This window comes from Euprymna scolopes, chromosome 40 (assembly GCF_053919585.1).
Source record: "Euprymna scolopes isolate OS-2025 chromosome 40, ASM5391958v1, whole genome shotgun sequence".
NCBI lineage: Eukaryota > Metazoa > Mollusca > Cephalopoda > Sepiida > Sepiolidae > Euprymna > Euprymna scolopes.
Window position 1 is genome coordinate 1,996,661 of NC_136521.1, and position 22,488 is coordinate 2,019,148.

The 22,488-nt window shown below is 32.3% G+C and overlaps 1 protein-coding gene across 1 annotated transcript; it reads right to left on the bottom strand.

The window, feature by feature from the left end:
* Positions 1-926: 926 nt before the first annotated feature.
* Positions 927-22,488, bottom strand: LOC145265271 (S-crystallin SL20-1-like). The gene is made up of 6 exons (XM_080121051.1): positions 22,356-22,488; positions 19,295-19,390; positions 7,419-7,534; positions 5,417-5,470; positions 2,743-2,850; positions 927-1,091 (listed from the first exon to the last, which is right to left on the bottom strand). The coding sequence occupies exons 1-6, from the start codon at positions 22,486-22,488 to the stop codon at positions 927-929; spliced, it is 672 nt and encodes a 223-aa protein (XP_079977177.1).

Below are 22,488 nucleotides of genomic sequence, written 5' to 3' on the forward strand. Positions count from 1 at the left end.
AAGTTGCTGAAAATAATAAAACCCGAGCTCTGCATTTTCTTGGGAAAAGTTTCCATTGCAGCTTTCCGTCAAACGATATCAACGATGGAACAAATTTCTTCCCGATTTGGTCCGATGATACAACCCCAGCTAATTGTTATTCGTCCTTTGTATTTTAAAGTTATTTATGTATTTTCTTGTTCTGTCATAAACCGTAATTAAATGTATATGCACACAACGATCAGATGATTACAACGCTAGACGGTCATAAAAGAACACAGGTAAATACACGCGTCATAAAGATGACGGTGACACGCATATGCAAACGTATATACACTCAGTACATCTATATCGACCCCCACAATGCGAAATGCTTCAATTATGCTTTTAGCACAAACATTTATTTCGAACGCGACCATATCACATCAAAGAACTTACTGTTAATTTTATTCGGACCGATCTCGTTATAGCAGAGTACATCGTAAGGAACATAGTACAATGACTCATTTTTTTATTGTAACAATGCTATTTTTCCTCCTTGTCCCGCAACGCCCGACTTCTCGCTACAGTAGCAACGTCACTCACGTCTCTAACATGTTTGTCTTCTCTAATGTGCTCTCTCTTGTTTACAGTCTTTTTTCTTTTTCCTTTCGGTGACGTCACCTCAAACCCGGCTTGCTATTTGCATATAGCAACCAAGCGCTCGTCCGCCATATTTTACATATCAACACATGCAAACTAATGTTTCAAAATATGATTAATAAAAAACGCCAGATATACATCATGCATTAAACATATATTTTATTTAATCAAAAATGAATAAATAGTATATACTATTAACGGGAATCATTTAATTCTTTTTGCCTTCATTGATGGAATATGGATTCTTTTCATGCCATTCATTCAAAGATCCTCCAACAGTTAATATCTTCTTCGTCATTGGATGTCTACCAGTTGGTGTTGCAACGGCTCTTCAGGTAACTGCAGATCTTGGGGTTGCTGGCGAAGCGGTTGTAGAGACCCATCAGTTTAGGGTAGCTACTGAACATGTTCTGGTTCTCCCTGTACATGTTTTCCATGCAACAATAGAACATCATGTCGCACCACATCATCTGGAAAAAAAACGATAAAACGGGTTTAAAGTTTAATAGATTAACATTACATGCAATTATATAGAAAATTGTGAACTAACTTCTATACAGTTTGTATTATTTTGATTAATCGGACAGTTATCCTTATCTTGGGTGTTATTATTAGCACAACGTTTCAGTCGCTGTATCCTGCGACCTTCTTTGGGTGTTGAATACATGCTTTCTTTACTCTACTAAGAAAATAAGGTTTAGTCCTGTATTGCAAGAATTCGCCCGTTTGAGCGTGAGTTCGTAGATCATAAAGAAAGTTTAATCTTCAGAGGTTACTCACATTTTTTTAGGGTTTCCTGAGACTCAATTTTTCGGGATATCTATACTAATTATGAATATTAATAGAAAAATTGTGTTTTACGAAACAGAGGATCGATATGCACGTGTATTTTTATTAAACAAAAAAAAAACACAACACACAACATGCAAGGGAGAAAACTTCAAGGGAAAAAGAGTTTTTTGTGAAGTTACCGCCCCTGGGCTGGGTATATGTTTTGTTATTTCTCCTTTTTCTCCTGTGAATTTGTAATTAGGGGGATCCAAATGTGATTAAATTGTATGCTGAGACGGCTAGTGATATTGTCTATTTACTTATTTGGCATATATATTGTTTTGAACGTATAATCATCCACTGAGGCGTGTTTCGTATATATATATATATATATATATATATATATATATATATATATATATATATATATATATATATATATGTATATATATACATATATACATGTATATATATAAAATACATATATATATATATATATATATATTATTACATTTTCACCCCAAACAAGGCTCATTGCCACTTTGGTGTAGGGGGCTACTATCAGGGGAAGCAACTGTTGGGGCACTATGTTGGGATTTAGGCAGCAATATGTCGATTCACGTTACACTTGAACTGCATGTCAGTACAGTTATGGAAGCAGGGGCCTGGAATGGAATTCCAAAGTCTAGCGGTTCTGGGGAAGAGACTACTGGAGTAGAAAGATCTTTTACATCTAGGGATCTCTACTGTGTGTGGGGGGATTTAGGTTCCTGTCGGGTTTGTGGATGGTGTCTACGTCGTGGGGGCACAAGTGTATGCAGTTCTTCAGAACATTCACCATTAAAATACTTGTAGAACAAGCAGAGGGATGCAACGTTTCGTCGATGGGACAGAGGCTGAAGATTAGATGCCAGTTCAGGGCCTATCAGATTAGCGACTCTCCACCCTTCTAGCATGGTATATGCATACAAAAAACAAAATTAATTGTGGAATATACCAGTATTCATTGTTTAGAATTTTACTATTGTTCCATCATCCGCATTTATTCATATATACACACATACATTTACATTATATATATGTATATATATATATGTGTGTGTGTGTATGTGTGTGTGTGCGTATATATGTTTATATTTGTTTGTGCGTGTGTTTGTGTATGTGTGTGTGTTTGATAAGGTAATTTGAAATTGTCATCGGATTGTAAAAGTAACTATTTCACTTAATTAAAATTAAGCAGCATCAGTATGTTGTGATAACACATTTTGGAAACAGTTGGACTATTTTCTATGTATGAAATGTAGCATTTATAATGGATCCTGCAACTTCTACGGCAGTGTTCAGACTTACCTGATCACCCATGAAATAATGACTGCCACCATTGCGCATGCTCAGGGTCCTCTCCATGAAGGGCATCACGCGGTTGAAGGTGTTCATGTATCTCCACTTCATGTAGTTCTGCAAAAGAAAAAGAATGCATTAATCATTTCTATTGATATTTCATTTTACCGATGACATCATTATGGTTCATATATCCCTTCCATGGTGTAAGTACCGTAAAGGAATGCGATCATATTCAGATTATAATTGGTTTTACAAAATTCCTTGCAATATCCTTAAAATCGTTGACATGTTTTAAAGTGCGCTATCTCATACAATGATTTCCTCTCCGCCACGCACGCACGCACACACACACACACACACACACACACACAAAAAAAAAAAAAAAAAAAAAAAAAAAGCAACAACTAATTATTAATCCGAAACCATCAGGGTGTTCGTTTACCAGAAACAATTGTATGGATATATTTTATATTGATATACTGGAAAGCGTTGGTTTACATATTTTGAAGCGAAAGCAGGCAAGGGTCTATGTTATCAATTAAATAAAATTCTGACGGAATGTTTTCATTACAAAAAAAATATTTTAGAATAATAAAATATTTCAAGTCTAATTGATAAATCTCTCTCTCTCTCTCTCTCTCTCTCTCTGTCTGTCTCCATATTTTCAAACTGTATCTCATCCGAAACTAAAAGTCGCAGAGCGGCGCTAGTGGCCTCAAATCAAAGGGGTTTCTATGGACCGACCTTTTATGGATCTTTAGTCAGTTATATTATTTCAAGAGGTAAAAATGAGGCACAATTTAAATCATCGTTATACATTTTTGTATATTAATTTTAGTTTATTTTTAATGTTTAATGTTTAATCAGTATATCTGCGTGTCACGTTGGTATAGCGGTAACGTCACCATCTTTGAATGCTATAGTTTCGGTTTCAATTCTAGCTGACGGCACACAAATACTTTACTTTTTGTTTTGAAATCACCTGACAGTAACTTATCAAGGTCTTCCACATATCTGAATACCCTATATACGAAGTTACAATTTGAGTATATTGGTTGAAAAGTATCCTTCCATACACATGCTCACTTTTATAAATATATAGACTAGCAGGTGGCCCGGCGTTGCCCAGTCGTAAATCACACATAAAAATTATATTTTAATGGATACAGAAAGTGGGAGATGTGCATGCAAGTATGCTTTTTTTTTCTAAACAGTTCACTTCTTCTAAATAGAAAAATACGCTATCTGAGATCGAAACCAAAACCTAAAGGCATTATGTCATGTTCCATCACTATTGGACCAGCTTAACACGTCATTTACAAAGTGTTTCTGTGTCTGCGTCATTTTGTTAAGTTTTCAAGTCAAGTTTAAGAAGTAACTAATTAGATAAGATTACATTAGTCCGTCGGTCTTTCTACTTTCTATCTCTCTCCCTTTTAAAGCTATTTTCTAAAAAAAAAAAACCTTGAGGAAACTCAGTACACATCTCCTATTGTCAGCTTTCTCAATGAAAAGAAGCGAAAACGTCTTACTCTTTACATAAAAAAAAGAAAACGACTTATTCCTTACATATAGTAGCCATGATGTTTTACCACCGCGCATGCGTCTTCGTAAAATAATTGGCAAACGGATAAAAATCCCATGAACTCCCAACTATCAATTATTTTAATGTTGAATATACCTGACAAGAGTCCTATTGCATATATTATCACTTTATATATATATATATATATATATATATATATATATATATATATACATGATAAAAGACATTTAAGAAAAAGAAGTAAACTGAATTAAAACAGACAAAAAGTGAATGTTAAAAGCTCGTATATTTTTTATTGTCAAAATTGTCAACAACTCTGATACGTCTCTTTTAGATATTGATGGTTATCTTTAGATCATATAGTGATCGTTTGGGTATATATTTTGTGTCAAATAGTCTTTCAGAAACATTTATGGAGAAGTTTAAGTCAAGTGAGTGTGAATTCGATTTAGGCTCACGTCTACTACTAATGAGCCGATCAAAAAACTGTCCCCACATATTATAAAACGGCGAAAAATAAACAAATACCACTCGACGTTAATGCCTAAAACTTTGTGCACGTGTGTTTGATAACGGAACATGGAGATCGTCCCCACACACAAATCGCATGTTAGCATAGAACAAAGAAAAAACAGGTCGTACTTTTACACACGTATTGGCTTTCAATGAAACCAAAAGAAATAAGGTCGGACTTTTACACACATATTGACTACTGAGTAAAAAGAAAAACACGGTCGGAAGTTGAACACACATATTGACCTCTGATTTTACAAAGAAAAATTTGTTCATAAAAGCAAGAAGTCCGATAAACACAAACTACAAAGAAAATAGTTGCTCAATACGTTCTGCGATCACTGGCAGGACAAAATATTTAATAAACACAGTTTTTTTTTTAATGAAAGCGCCTCCGTTTTAATTTACAAAATGGCTCGAAAATACAGGGTATATATATTTCTTAGCAGCACGTATCTTTTTCGAAGTTCAACAAACATGCCATCGATAAACAGAAAGTATTTACAGGGAGAAATGACTATGCAAATCAGGATTAGGTGATCGTTATTTTTCCTCGTTTAGGTTTACAAAATGGCACTTTTATACTGTTTAAATAGTTATCACATGCTTAAAAAAACTTACATCGTAGTTGCTGCAGTTTCCTTCTCCACCGAAACCATAGTCGTTCATGTTGTACTAGAAAAGAAAAGAAATAACATTGGAATAATAGATTTGTAAAGAAAGAACATAAAATTATGATATACGTTTATAATAATTCTGTTTTATAAAATGCAAATTGTACAAAGCCTACGTTGTCCGAGAATCGTATTTTGAAACTTTTTTATGGTACACAATAATTTCTAATACTATGTTTGAAAATTTCATTTAATTATTACAGTAGTTGTGTCTTCCTCTCCAATAATTGCCTCACCATCTAATTAAAACGTATTAGGCCTTAGTCTAGTGAGAGACCTGGGTATTTATAAGTGGTGACTCTTTAAGTAAAAAAAAAGTATGGTTTCATGATTAAATTACGAGTGTGCAACAAATTTCGGATTCCTATGTTGAACAACAAAGTTTAAGTTCCTATGGTTTATAATACTCTTTAACAAATTCCAGGTTTTAAAAAATAGAGCCCACATATTGTTGAATAGTATTCTGACCAACGTTGGAATTATTGCTAGGTGAACACACGCATATGTATGTAGATACACACACGCAAATATTGTTGACAAGTCTTCAAATAAAGAAATGTTATCAAAAGTTGTAACAATTGAAAGATGTGTGCAGCAATTTTGAAACCAACATTCTTCAACTGACAATTTATTAAAACAGTCATATTTAAAGTTGGCATCGGACTAATTTAATAAGGACCAGAAGAATGCGCGATGGAAAAACGAAACTCCTATCTAAAAAATTTTTAAATAAAAACAAATGCCACCCAAGGAACAATTCAGTCAGACAGAGTGAAGGATACCGAGCCGATCGACTTATCATTTTGACGTCACTCACAACACTCCACCACACACACACACACACACACACACACACACACACACACACACACACACACACACACTATCTCTCCTTCCCTCACTGCATAACATATTATGGAAGTATTATTACAAGAATAACATTTACACTTTTTTTATATGCCCAAAATGTACAGTGTTTCTTATATACATTCGCCGAACATTTTGGCACACAATTATGAATAAATACAACATAATTTAACAATATAATCTATTTCGGTCTACGATAAGTATATTGATACTAACGCTGACCGTTATTTATCTAGACTAAACACCGTAAAATATATCTTATGTTTCTTCAGTTTGAGTCTATCTGTTACATATCGGTATTGTATTGCCTCTTATAATCTTAAATATATTTTATATACACATTAAATGATGCTTCAAGCAAACTTGTTTAAATTTCTATATATAATGTATATTCAATGCGTGCGTTTAATTAAGATTTGATCACAGAGAAATTAATATATTTCACTTCTGAATTAAATTTAAAAAATTGCCACACTCGGAAAGAAACTTGCTATTAAATTACAGTAGCCTATGTAAACGGGGCAAATTTCAAAACAATCCTGGATGTATAAAATAAAAACACATCAAATGCGCTTGAAAGCCAAATTACAACGTAATATTTGGAAATAAACAAATATTTTACTTGTTTGAAATTTATAACAAATATATTTCGGAGCTATATTCCATACCCAGTGTGTTGTTTTCTTTCTTCCTTGCAAAGTTGTAAATTTGGAGAAAGAAAATCTGTTTGTAAAGAACCGCACGTTGTGTCTGAGCCGTTGTATTTTGAAATGTTGGAATAGTGTGTAGGTAACGCGAGAATTACGTCAAGGGTGCGAGTGCCATATAGAAACATTGATTTAATTTGAATATAATAAAATACGCATCAAATGCGCTTGGAACCAAATCAAATTTCAAACAAATAAAATATTTGTTTATTTCCTAATATTACATTGTGATTCGGTTTCAAGCGCATTTGATGCGTATTTTATTTTATTCAAAGTAAATCAACGTTTCTATATGGAATGCAAACCCTTGACGTTAATCCTGGATGCAATGCAATGTATAATACATCATATTTAAAAATATTAAAAAAAACTTACCCTGAAGCGTCCGTTCCTCCAGTGGAAGTACCTCATGTAATCGTGCATGATTTCATAGAAGCAGTCGCTGATGTAGTCACACCTGAACATGTCCATGGGGCTCTTGGGGTAGAAATCTGTAAAAAATATCAAATAAGTCGCAACTATGAATGATTCCTTTCAATAAATATTAAAAAAAATAAATATGAATTAAATAAATTTGTATTTACCATACACATAAATCAATTAATGATAGTGATAATGTGTGTAAGCAGTTCATAGGCACGCGTTTACCACTTATATATTTATAAATGTTTTCATTTTTATAATAAAAATGAGTCAGTCAACGATTGTTTCTATCAGTCAGTTTTTTCCCATTACTTACATACAATTTTCCAAAATGTTTATTATTTCTGGGATTGAGTAAAATTAAAACATTCAAGAAAATTCTAATAGTCGTGCTCATTAAATCAACAAAGAGACCAGATTTATTTCTCTCTGTATCCCCCCTTTATATCACTGTAATAGTTTGTAATATAGATATGCACTTTTAAAAATGATTTGCTGTTTCAGCAAACTCACAGTTTCTTCATGTAGACTGTCAGATTTTTTTATTGCCTTTTCACCCCAAACAAGGCACAGTGTCACTTTGATGTCGTGGTCTACAATCTGGACAAAATTTGTAGGGATACTGTGTGGGGAGTTGAGCAGCTAAATGTCTGTTTACATTACATTTAAAGTTCTGCACGTCAGTGCAATCAGGGATGCAGAAACCAGGAAGGGAATTCAAAGTCTAGCAGTTCTTGGATATAAACTAGTAGAGTAGAAGTCTTTCTTACATCTAAGGATTTCGACTGTGTAGGGGTGGGATTTTGCTGATTGTCGGGTTTGTCGGTGTATTTCCATCGAAGAGGCAAAAGGGCTTGTAGTCCATCGGATCATCCACTATTAAAATACTTGTAAAACAGGCAGATGAATGCAACAATTCATGAAAAATAGCATTGCCTTATGCACTAAAACCTAAATCCACAAAAGTATTTGAAACCGAAATGCACTTGGCCGGAAGAAATCAACGTAACAAGATTGATAGTCTAAACTAAAATAATCGTTAACTGAAGTCTAGCATTTACATAATGGATAGTTAAAAGACAATATGTGAGTAGACATCTTGTTGCTAAATTCAGAACATATAATCTATGTGACAATATGTGAGTAGACATCTTGTAGCTAAATTCAGAACATATAATCTATGTGACAATATGTGAGTAGACATCTTGTAGCTAAATTCAGAACATATAATCTATGTGACAATATGTGAGTAGATATCTTGTTGCTAAATTCAGAACATATAATCTATGTGACAATATGTGAGTAGACATCTTGTTGCTAAATTCAGAACATATAATCTATGTGACAATATGTGAGTAGACATCTTGTAGCTAAATTCAGAACATATAATCTATGTGACAATATGTGAGTAGACATCTTGTAGCTAAATTCAGAACATATAATCTATGTGACAATATGTGAGTAGATATCTTGTTGCTAAATTCAGAACATATAATCTATGTGACAATATGTGAGTAGACATCTTGTAGCTAAATTCAGAACATATAATCTATGTGACAATATGTGAGTAGACATCTTGTAGCTAAATTCAGAACATATAATCTATGTGACAATATGTGAGTAGATATCTTGTTGATAAATTCAGAACATATAATCTATGTGACAATATGTGAGTAGACATCTTGTTGCTAAATTCAGAACATATAATCTATGTGACAATATGTGAGTAGATATCTTGTTGCTAAATTCAGAACATATAATCTATGTGACAATATGTGAGTAGACATCTTGTTGCTAAATTCAGAACATATAATCTATGTGACAATATGTGAGTAGACATCTTGTAGCTAAATTCAGAACATATAATCTATGTGACAATATGTGAGTAGACATCTTGTTGCTAAATTCAGAACATATAATCTATGTGACAATATGTGAGTAGACATCTTGTTGCTAAATTCAGAACATATAATCTATGTGACAATATGTGAGTAGACATCTTGTTGCTAAATTCAGAACATATAATCTATGTGACAATATGTGAGTAGACATCTTGTTGCTAAATTCAGAACATATAATCTATGTGACAATATGTGAGTAGACATCTTGTTGCTAAATTCAGAACATATAATCTATGTGACAATATGTGAGTAGACATCTTGTTGCTAAATTCAGAACATATAATCTATGTGACAATATGTGAGTAGACATCTTGTTGTTAAATTCAGAACATATAATCTATGTGACAATATGTGAGTAGACATCTTGTTGCTAAATTCAGAACATATAATCTATGTGACAATATGTGAGTAGACATCTTGTTGCTAAATTCAGAACATATAATCTATGTGACAATATGTGAGTAGACATCTTGTTGCTAAATTCAGAACATATAATCTATGTGACAATATGTGAGTAGACATCTTGTTGCTAAATTCAGAACATATAATCTATGTGACAATATGTGAGTAGACATCTTGTTGCTAAATTCAGAACATATAATCTATGTGACAATATGTGAGTAGACATCTTGTTGCTAAATTCAGAACATATAATCTATGTGACAATATGTGAGTAGACATCTTGTTGCTAAATTCAGAACATATAATCTATGTGACAATATGTGAGTAGACATCTTGTTGCTAAATTCAGAACATATAATCTATGTGACAATATGTGAGTAGACATCTTGTTGCTAAATTCAGAACATATAATCTATGTGACAATATGTGAGTAGACATCTTGTTGCTAAATTCAGAACATATAATCTATGTGACAATATGTGAGTAGACATCTTGTTGCTAAATTCAGAACATATAATCTATGTGACAATATGTGAGTAGACATCTTGTTGCTAAATTCAGAACATATAATCTATGTGACAATATGTGAGTAGACATCTTGTAGCTAAATTCAGAACATATAATCTATGTGACAATATGTGAGTAGACATCTTGTAGCTAAATTCAGAACATATAATCTATGTGACAATATGTGAGTAGACATCTTGTAGCTAAATTCAGAACATATAATCTATGTGACAATATGTGAGTAGACATCTTGTTGCTAAATTCAGAACATATAATCTATGTGACAATATGTGAGTAGACATCTTGTTGCTAAATTCAGAACATATAATCTATGTGACAATATATGAGTAGACATCTTGTTGCTAAATTCAGAACATATAATCTATGTGACAATATGTGAGTAGACATCTTGTTGCTAAATTCAGAACATATAATCTATGTGACAATATGTGAGTAGACATCTTGTTGCTAAATTCAGAACATATAATCTATGTGACAATATGTGAGTAGACATCTTGTTGCTAAATTCAGAACATATAATCTATGTGACAATATGTGAGTAGACATCTTGTAGCTAAATTCAGAACATATAATCTATGTGACAATATGTGAGTAGACATCTTGTTGCTAAATTCAGAACATATAATCTATGTGACAATATGTGAGTAGACATATTGTTGCTAAATTCAGAACATATAATCTATGTGACAATATGTGAGTAGACATCTTGTTGCTAAATTCAGAACATATAATCTATGTGACAATATATGAGTAGATATCTTGTTGCTAAATTCAGAACATATAATCTATGTGACAATATGTGAGAAGACATCGTGTTGCTAAATTCAGAACATATAATCTATGTGACAATATGTGAGTAGACATCTTGTAGCTAAATTCAGAACATATAATCTATGTGACAATATGTGAGTAGACATCTTGTTGCTAAATTCAGAACATATAATCTATGTGACAATATGTGAGTAGACATATTGTTGCTAAATTCAGAACATATAATCTATGTGACAATATGTGAGTAGACATCTTGTTGCTAAATTCAGAACATATAATCTATGTGACAATATGTGAGTAGACATATTGTTGCTAAATTCAGAACATATAATCTATGTGACAATATGTGAGTAGACATATTGTTGCTAAATTCAGAACATATAATCTATGTGACAATATGTGAGTAGACATCTTGTTGCTAAATTCAGAACATATAATCTATGTGACAATATATGAGTAGATATCTTGTTGCTAAATTCAGAACATATAATCTATGTGACAATATATGAGTAGATATCTTGTTGCTAAATTCAGAACATATAATCTATGTGACAATATGTGAGTAGACATCTTATTGCTAAATTCAGAACATATAATCTATGTGACAATATGTGAGTAGACATCTTGTTGCTAAATTCAGAACATATAATCTATGTGACAATATGTGAGTAGACATCTTGTTGCTAAATTCAGAACATATAATCTATGTGACAATATGTGAGTAGACATCTTGTTGCTAAATTCAGAACATATAATCTATGTGACAATATGTGAGTAGACATCTTGTTGCTAAATTCAGAACATATAATCTATGTGACAATATGTGAGTAGACATATTGTTGCTAAATTCAGAACATATAATCTATGTGACAATATGTGAGTAGACATCTTGTTGCTAAATTCAGAACATATAATCTATGTGACAATATGTGAGTAGACATATTGTTGCTAAATTCAGAACATATAATCTATGTGACAATATGTGAGTAGACATCTTGTTGCTAAATTCAGAACATATAATCTATGTGACAATATGTGAGTAGACATATTGTTGCTAAATTCAGAACATATAATCTATGTGACAATATGTGAGTAGACATATTGTTGCTAAATTCAGAACATATAATCTATGTGACAATATGTGAGTAGACATATTGTTGCTAAATTCAGAACATATAATCTATGTGACAATATGTGAGTAGACATCTTGTTGCTAAATTCAGAACATATAATCTATGTGACAATATATGAGTAGATATCTTGTTGCTAAATTCAGAACATATAATCTATGTGACAATATATGAGTAGATATCTTGTTGCTAAATTCAGAACATATAATCTATGTGACAATATGTGAGTAGACATCTTATTGCTAAATTCAGAACATATAATCTATGTGACAATATGTGAGTAGACATCTTGTTGCTAAATTCAGAACATATAATCTATGTGACAATATGTGAGTAGACATCTTATTGCTAAATTCAGAACATATAATCTATGTGACAATATGTGAGTAGACATCTTGTTGCTAAATTCAGAACATATAATCTATGTGACAATATGTGAGTAGACATCTTGTTGCTAAATTCAGAACATATAATCTATGTGACAATATGTGAGTAGACATCTTATTGCTAAATTCAGAACATATAATCTATGTGACAATATGTGAGTAGACATCTTGTTGCTAAATTCAGAACATATAATCTATGTGACAATATGTGAGTAGACATCTTATTGCTAAATTCAGAACATATAATCTATGTGACAATATGTGAGTAGACATCTTGTTGCTAAATTCAGAACATATAATCTATGTGACAATATGTGAGTAGACATCTTATTGCTAAATTCAGAACATATAATCTATGTGACAATATGTGAGTAGACATCTTGTTGCTAAATTCAGAACATATAATCTATGTGACAATATGTGAGTAGACATCTTATTGCTAAATTCAGAACATATAATCTATGTGACAATATGTGAGTAGACATCTTGTTGCTAAATTCAGAACATATAATCTATGTGACAATATGTGAGTAGACATCTTGTTGCTAAATTCAGAACATATAATCTATGTGACAATATGTGAGTAGACATCTTGTTGCTAAATTCAGAACATATAATCTATGTGACAATATGTGAGTAGACATATTGTTGCTAAATTCAGAACATATAATCTATGTGACAATATGTGAGTAGACATCTTGTTGCTAAATTCAGAACATATAATCTATGTGACAATATGTGAGTAGACATATTGTTGCTAAATTCAGAACATATAATCTATGTGACAATATGTGAGTAGACATCTTGTTGCTAAATTCAGAACATATAATCTATGTGACAATATGTGAGTAGACATCTTGTTGCTAAATTCAGAACATATAATCTATGTGACAATATGTGAGTAGACATCTTGTAGCTAAATTCAGAACATATAATCTATGTGACAATATGTGAGTAGACATATTGTTGCTAAATTCAGAACATATAATCTATGTGACAATATGTGAGTAGACATCTTGTAGCTAAATTCAGAACATATAATCTATGTGACAATATGTGAGTAGACATCTTGTAGCTAAATTCAGAACATATAATCTATGTGACAATATGTGAGTAGACATCTTGTAGCTAAATTCAGAACATATAATCTATGTGACAATATGTGAGTAGACATCTTGTAGCTAAATTCAGAACATATAATCTATGTGACAATATGTGAGTAGACATCTTGTAGCTAAATTCAGAACATATAATCTATGTGACAATATGTGAGTAGACATCTTGTAGCTAAATTCAGAACATATAATCTATGTGACAATATGTGAGTAGACATCTTGTTGCTAAATTCAGAACATATAATCTATGTGACAATATGTGAGTAGACATCTTGTTGCTAAATTCAGAACATATAATCTATGTGACAATATGTGAGTAGACATCTTGTTGCTAAATTCAGAAACATATAATCTATGTGACAATATGTGAGTAGACATCTTGTTGCTAAATTCAGAACATATAATCTATGTGACAATATGTGAGTAGACATCTTGTAGCTAAATTCAGAACATATAATCTATGTGACAATATGTGAGTAGACATCTTGTTGCTAAATTCAGAACATATAATCTATGTGACAATATGTGAGTAGACATCTTGTAGCTAAATTCAGAACATATAATCTATGTGACAATATGTGAGTAGACATCTTGTAGCTAAATTCAGAACATATAATCTATGTGACAATATGTGAGTAGACATCTTGTAGCTAAATTCAGAACATATAATCTATGTGACAATATGTGAGTAGACATCTTGTAGCTAAATTCAGAACATATAATCTATGTGACAATATGTGAGTAGACATCTTGTAGCTAAATTCAGAACATATAATCTATGTGACAATATGTGAGTAGACATCTTGTAGCTAAATTCAGAACATATAATCTATGTGACAATATGTGAGTAGACATCTTGTAGCTAAATTCAGAACATATAATCTATGTGACAATATGTGAGTAGACATCTTGTTGCTAAATTCAGAACATATAATCTATGTGACAATGTGTGAGTAGACATCTTGTTGCTAAATTCAGAACATATAATCTATGTGACAATATGTGAGTAGACATCTTGTAGCTAAATTCAGAACATATAATCTATGTGACAATATGTGAGTAGACATCTTGTTGCTAAATTCAGAACATATAATCTATGTGACAATATGTGAGTAGACATCTTGTAGCTAAATTCAGAACATATAATCTATGTGACAATATGTGAGTAGACATCTTGTTGCTAAATTCAGAACATATAATCTATGTGACAATATGTGAGTAGACATCTTGTTGCTAAATTCAGAACATATAATCTATGTGACAATATGTGAGTAGACATATTGTTGCTAAATTCAGAACATATAATCTATGTGACAATATGTGAGTAGACATCTTGTTGCTAAATTCAGAACATATAATCTATGTGACAATATGTGAGTAGACATCTTGTTGCTAAATTCAGAACATATAATCTATGTGACAATATGTGAGTAGACATCTTGTTGCTAAATTCAGAACATATAATCTATGTGACAATATGTGAGTAGACATCTTGTTGCTAAATTCAGAACATATAATCTATGTGACAATATGTGAGTAGACATCTTGTTGCTAAATTCAGAACATATAATCTATGTGACAATATGTGAGTAGACATCTTGTTGCTAAATTCAGAACATATAATCTATGTGACAATATGTGAGTAGACATCTTATTGCTAAATTCAGAACATATAATCTATGTGACAATATGTGAGTAGACATCTTATTGCTAAATTCAGAACATATAATCTATGTGACAATATGTGAGTAGACATCTTGTTGCTAAATTCAGAACATATAATCTATGTGACAATATGTGAGTAGACATCTTGTTGCTAAATTCAGAACATATAATCTATGTGACAATATGTGAGTAGATATCTTGTTGCTAAATTCAGAACATATAATCTATGTGACAATATGTGAGTAGATATCTTGTTGCTAAATTCAGAACATATAATCTATGTGACAATATGTGAGTAGATATCTTGTTGCTAAATTCAGAACATATAATCTATGTGACAATATGTGAGTAGATATCTTGTTGCTAAATTCAGAACATATAATCTATGTGACAATATGTGAGTAGACATCTTGTAGCTAAATTCAGAACATATAATCTATGTGACAATATGTGAGTAGACATCTTGTAGCTAAATTCAGAACATATAATCTATGTGACAATATGTGAGTAGACATCTTGTTGCTAAATTCAGAACATATAATCTATGTGACAATATGTGAGTAGACATCTTGTTGCTAAATTCAGAACATATAATCTATGTGACAATATGTGAGTAGACATCTTGTTGCTAAATTCAGAACATATAATCTATGTGACAATATGTGAGTAGACATCTTGTTGCTAAATTCAGAACATATAATCTATGTGACAATATGTGAGTAGACATCTTGTAGCTAAATTCAGAACATATAATCTATGTGACAATATGTGAGTAGACATCTTGTAGCTAAATTCAGAACATATAATCTATGTGACAATATGTGAGTAGACATCTTGTAGCTAAATTCAGAACATATAATCTATGTGACAATATGTGAGTAGACATCTTGTAGCTAAATTCAGAACATATAATCTATGTGACAATATGTGAGTAGACATCTTGTTGCTAAATTCAGAACATATAATCTATGTGACAATATGTGAGTAGACATCTTGTTGCTAAATTCAGAACATATAATCTATGTGACAATATGTGAGTAGACATCTTGTTGCTAAATTCAGAACATATAATCTATGTGACAATATGTGAGTAGACATCTTGTTGCTAAATTCAGAACATATAATCTATGTGACAATATGTGAGTAGACATCTTGTTGCTAAATTCAGAACATATAATCTATGTGACAATATGTGAGTAGACATCTTGTTGCTAAATTCAGAACATATAATCTATGTGACAATATGTGAGTAGACATCTTGTTGCTAAATTCAGAACATATAATCTATGTGACAATATGTGAGTAGACATCTTGTTGCTAAATTCAGAACATATAATCTATGTGACAATATGTGAGTAGACATCTTGTTGCTAAATTCAGAACATATAATCTATGTGACAATATGTGAGTAGACATCTTGTTGCTAAATTCAGAACATATAATCTATGCAAAAGTGGTCCACAAATAGCCGTTATATTAAAGCGGCATTCTGTTTTAGTTTAGGTGACAAAACAATAAGATTAATGTCCTGACAGTGAAGTTGCAAGCTAGGGATACGCAAGGGACAATTGAAAACAGTCCGTCTATTTCTCGACGTACAGTGAGTGCAATTAGTAGCACTTGTCTGTATTTTTGAGATGAGGTATTTTCATTGATTGAGATTGTCGGACTAACTTACTCATCTTGGTTCTAAGAGTCACAACGTTTCGGCCGTTTTGCCCTCCGGCCTTCATCAGATGTTTTGTATCGAACTGGGGAACCTTTTGTTAGGAGTCTCGACCCACACCCTTTATTATAATTACGGGAGTACCGCGTTCGGACTCCAGCTAGGCTCTGGGACATAGTTGTGTATTCTCTGTTTTGAATGTTACTTTTTCACTGCCTTCGTTCAGGATTGAACTCAGCACCTTTGTGTAACTGTAAACTTTGATACAACGTCTAGGACCACTCCGCCATATGTCACTAGGACACCGATACAATACAGAAAATTGATTTATTTCATTACACAAAAAACAACAGCAAAGTGTATTCTTGTATGATTTTTTATACGAGATGTGTATTTTTCATACAAAAATACATTAGAATAGATCTTGTTTATTGTTATTGTTTGCTTGTAATAAAAATAAATCAACTTTTTTGCTTTGTATCGGATAGTTATTAAACCCACTGTAAATATCCTTGATTAACCCGACAAGCAAAAAATTCAAACTTTTACACTATACATAATTAATATTATTGTTTGTCAAAACTAAACATATTTCTGGTTGAAAACACCTGCAAAATAATTCAGTACAAAGTAGCATTGTTAATATGGTCCCAAATAGTAACCCTTATGTTCAGTTAGAAGCATACCTTATTTTACGGTGAAATAACAGCAAAATCACCTAAAAAGGATGATGATTGTAAGGGGTTTGCATAGCTCAGTTTGTTCGCGATTTTCCTCGAAATAAGACAGCCCGCCACATTTCTCGACCAAACAACCGACTAACCTGACAAACAGCAAACTCTCTACATTACAGAGATCTCTACATGTCCGATAAACTTCTATTCAAGCCCTATTAATCAAATAGCACTATCTGCTACCTCGAAAAAATATTCCATTCATCTGCCTTTTTAAAAGTGTGCTGATAGGATGTGCTTCGACGAACGCAAAACATTTGTACACCGCCGACGTTTGTACGTCCGATTAACTCGAGTAGCAGTATAATCTCACTCGTACACAGCAGAGAACCCTAGAGGCTGGAATGTTTTCTATTCAAATAGTTTCTTTCTTCGCATTAATGTTACCTCTCAGGTTTCTGCTTCTCTCGCAGTATTGACATGCAGAAATTCAAGTATAATGTGAACAAAAATATTCCTACAGAAATCCCTACATAATATCAATATTAATTTGGTCCCAAATACTAGCTCTTTACGTCCAAGTGATACTGTGTATGGTTGGAGTGAAATAAGAATACCACAAAAAATATCCTTTCTGATTTTTTGAGATGAGGATTGGTTATTCTTAATATTTGGTTACATCAGACTACTGTTCTCATCTTTAGTGTAATCTTCACAACGTTTCGGTCGATGTAATCTCCAAGCTTCTTCAGGTGTATCTTGTCGACTTTAAAAATGTTTCTGTCGAACTCGGGAATTCTGGAATTGCTCAAGGACTCGTGGTAAGAGTACGTGGGAAAGTCACTTGTAAAAAGCGATATTCTCCTGAAAGTTGAAAGATCAATCTGCAGTGTAAGTGACCGAAAAATAAAATTGCGAATTACTCAGGATCTCTATCCAGTCTTTGCTGACGGAACAATAGCATACTGCCCCCGTGAAGTAAATAAAGTGTTTCGCTCGAAATTCCGCCCAAATTCCCGAGTTCGACAAGATGCACTTGGAGAATGTTGTAGGTTATATCGACCAAAACTTTGTGAATATTACACTCAAGATGAAAACAGACATCCGATGAATCAAATTAACACGAACAAATATTCTGGCCACGAAATTATGCGTTTGCAGGGGAATTACAGTGTTTTATGATAATAACTTTAATATAATATGGTCAGTTAGCAATTTTAATTCGAAATAAAACAACCTATTACATTTCTAAGAATGCGTCTTCCTTCCACATAAAGTCAGACCCCTTCACCCCCACCCACAGCCAAAATAATAGATCATATTCCCTTAGGTCATCGTTCATTCAGTCATAGCCAAAACTACTACATAGGTATGTACGTAATATAAAACAAAATACATGTTTCCGTATCTATTATTTATAAGGCTGCGTTCTACTATATACAACCAATCAGCGAGACGTAAAGCAATTCGAGAAACGCAGTTTTAACGGCAGTCATTTATTTATTCTGCACAAGCAATCTGTAACACTTGTTTACGTTTGTTATATAAATTATTTAAATAAAAAGAACTGCAATAAAATTATGTACTTACTGTATTCACGGGCCAAATACCTGCAAATGGCCATCGTCTCGGGCATCCTCATGCCACCGTCCATCTCAAGACAGGGGAGGTAATTACAAGGGAAATCTGAAACAAAAAGGATATTCAAATTATGTCAATATAAAAAGTTTCATGAGTCAATTGTTTATATATTTTTCTGGTTCCTTACTGAATAGTTCGGACGTAGTCTTTAGAAAAAAAAAATAAAAACAATTTTAAAAGCTTAACTGTGGGTTTGAAAGTGGAATATAACAAACTTTGGACAAACGTATTCGAGTGGTTTCCCTTTGAAGCCTCGTTTTTGTAAATAATAATAATAATAATAATAATAATATATAATCATAAGCGTACTACTCGATATTAATATTTTGTATAAACTGAGGAGCGTGGTGCAATTACCTTGTGATAACAATATATATATATATATATATATATATATATATATATATATATATATATATAATATATTTGTAGTCATCGACATACAGTCCTGTTTCGTTGTATGACAACTCATCAGTGCCGCTAGACTAGCACCTATCCCAAGCCGATGATCGAACCTAGAACCGTCGTGATGACAGGTCGGCAGTTCTACCCCTTGATCACGGAAGCGGTGCCCGCAACTAATCTCTCCGAATGTCTATTTAAATAAACATCCGTCCGTATATATATATATATATATATATATATGTGTGTGTGTGTGTGTGTATTTATATTATGAAATAAAAGGAGTTGTAGTGTTTACCTGAAATACGCAATCGTAAACTGCAATCTAATATAAATACCAGTATTTATATATAAATAATTTAATCCCAACAGAATAAAAAAGCTCAACACGCAATAGAGAGCAAAGCTTATTATAAGAGAAAGAAAATTAAAAAGTTGAAATTTACAATAAAAATTTATTGTTCGACTGAATACTTCAGAAAACAATTTACAAAGTCTTTATTCCGCGGAGTTTCAAATAATTCTATTCTTGCTATTCTTCTTATCAGAGGACAGAAAGAAATCAGAAAATTATATTTGTAGCAAGGCTAGAATGGTTATGGAATTAAGTGAAACCGCAGTTTATTATAGTCATAAATTGCAAATATGTACATGTCCTTTAAAACAACGAATGAAAAAATGTGGAAAATGTAAAAAGATAATAATAACAAACCGTGCATAACATTTCAGCTTGCATAAAGATTCTCTTAAGGTAATCCGAAAGGCGAAACTAATTCATTAGAGAGAATGAAATCCAAAATTAAATCTAGTGTAATATAAATAGTTCGGCTGGAAAGCTTTTAAAGCAGTTGAAATAATGGATTTTTTTTTCAGATAGGGCAGCAGTTCAAAGAAAAGTTGATCTCAAGCTGAGCAGACTTCAGAAATAAAATGGACAGAAAAACACAATGGCATCTTCCATCGCTGGCTTACCCTGCTTATATATATATATATATATATATATATATATATATATATATGTGTGTGTGTGTGTATATATATATATATAGGACAATATTAAATAATGGGAACGATTAAAGAAGAGCCATAAAAAATAAATTGGAAAGGGCCGACTGTTGTTTAGTCACTTGAGTTTTATACCTGGCTTTAGGTAATTGCTTGTCTAGCCGCACTAATGAGCTGTGATAGAGACAGAGTAATGTGTGTGGATTTGTGTGAACAAATGGATCTTAGGCGTTTGGACAATATTTGAGCATTGCCTATCATGGTTGTCTAGCCCCACTGATGAGCTATCATACAAGAACCGGTACTCGATGTGGATGAATATATATATATACTAGCGGGGGTACCTGGCGTTGCCCGAGTGTTTGTTTCCGGGACGGGGGGGAGGTTTAAAAATGTTATGGTAGGTAAGTAGGAAGGATCAAACCCGGAGTCATGAGTAAAACTAGGAAAATAAAGTGTGAAAAAAAAAAAAAAAAAACATCTGCAACTTTAACAGTTCGGCCACCCAGAAAAGTCCATTCCAGTTGTTTAGGAAAAAAAAAGGCTACGGTAGGTCGGCGCGAACGTGAAAATATAATGTGAATTGTCCAGCACGCTAACCACTACGCCACAGGGCACTGCAGCTTAGTTTAGTGATTTTAAATAACTTTACATGAAAGAACTACGAAGCCAAACCGGTGTTCTTTTCTCAACTGTTCCTTGTGAACGATCCCCAAACGGTGTTAAGTGGTGGCAGGTGGAGGAGGAATTTATTAGAGAGAAAATATTTTACCACTTCCATTGATCTTAACCGATTTTGGCCGTGACTTCTCAGCAGAAAAAGTATAGAAATCTAAGATTATCGAGGAATTTGAGAAATAATAAGCCTATAACAAACCTCAGATATTGTTCTGCCGTTTGTGCATATTATATTTGCATGAAATATCTTGGTTTTTTATCGTATTAATGTCAAAATCAGACGGGAAAAAATGAGTTCATTTTATATATATATATATATATATATATATATATCACGCTTTTGTTTTGCTTTTGTTTTGCCTTAATATGTTATACCTGCATTTACTTACTATTTACCATATTATCCTTTACTTCATTCCCATTTCATGTCTAAACCTTGTTAAGCCTATTAATGTATTTTTATTTCGGACTATTAAAAAAAATGAATTCCAATTAAGGAATAATATATATATATATATATATATATATATATATATATATATATATATATATATATTTACTTGTTAAGCCTGTTTACTCTATTTCCATTTTGTATAATTCTTGCTATCTTCGTCTTCTGATGAGAGCCATTTGTCTTTGAAATGCTATGATTTAAAAGGAGTTTTCTTAATTTTCTCGTTAACTATTTTTAATTGGTATGATGATATAATAAAGTTATAAATAACGATTATTTCTCATCTTTGATTATATATACATGTGTGTGTGAGTGTTATGTTGTAATATTTACCAAACATAGAGTTCTAAAACAAAAAAGCACTAGTATACACAAAGAGTAAAATATAATCGCAAAAAGCGGTTTATATCCGGCCCTTATCGCGATCATTCTTACAGTTATTGCCAATAATCTATTAAAGATCATTCTTACCATTCCTGCAACGATCCCAGTCGGAGAATTCATATCTCTTATCCATGTATTTGACGCCAGCCATGGCCATCATCATACGAAGGATCTCGGCACGTCCGCGGCCATTGAAGTAATGGAGGGTGTAGTTAGGCAT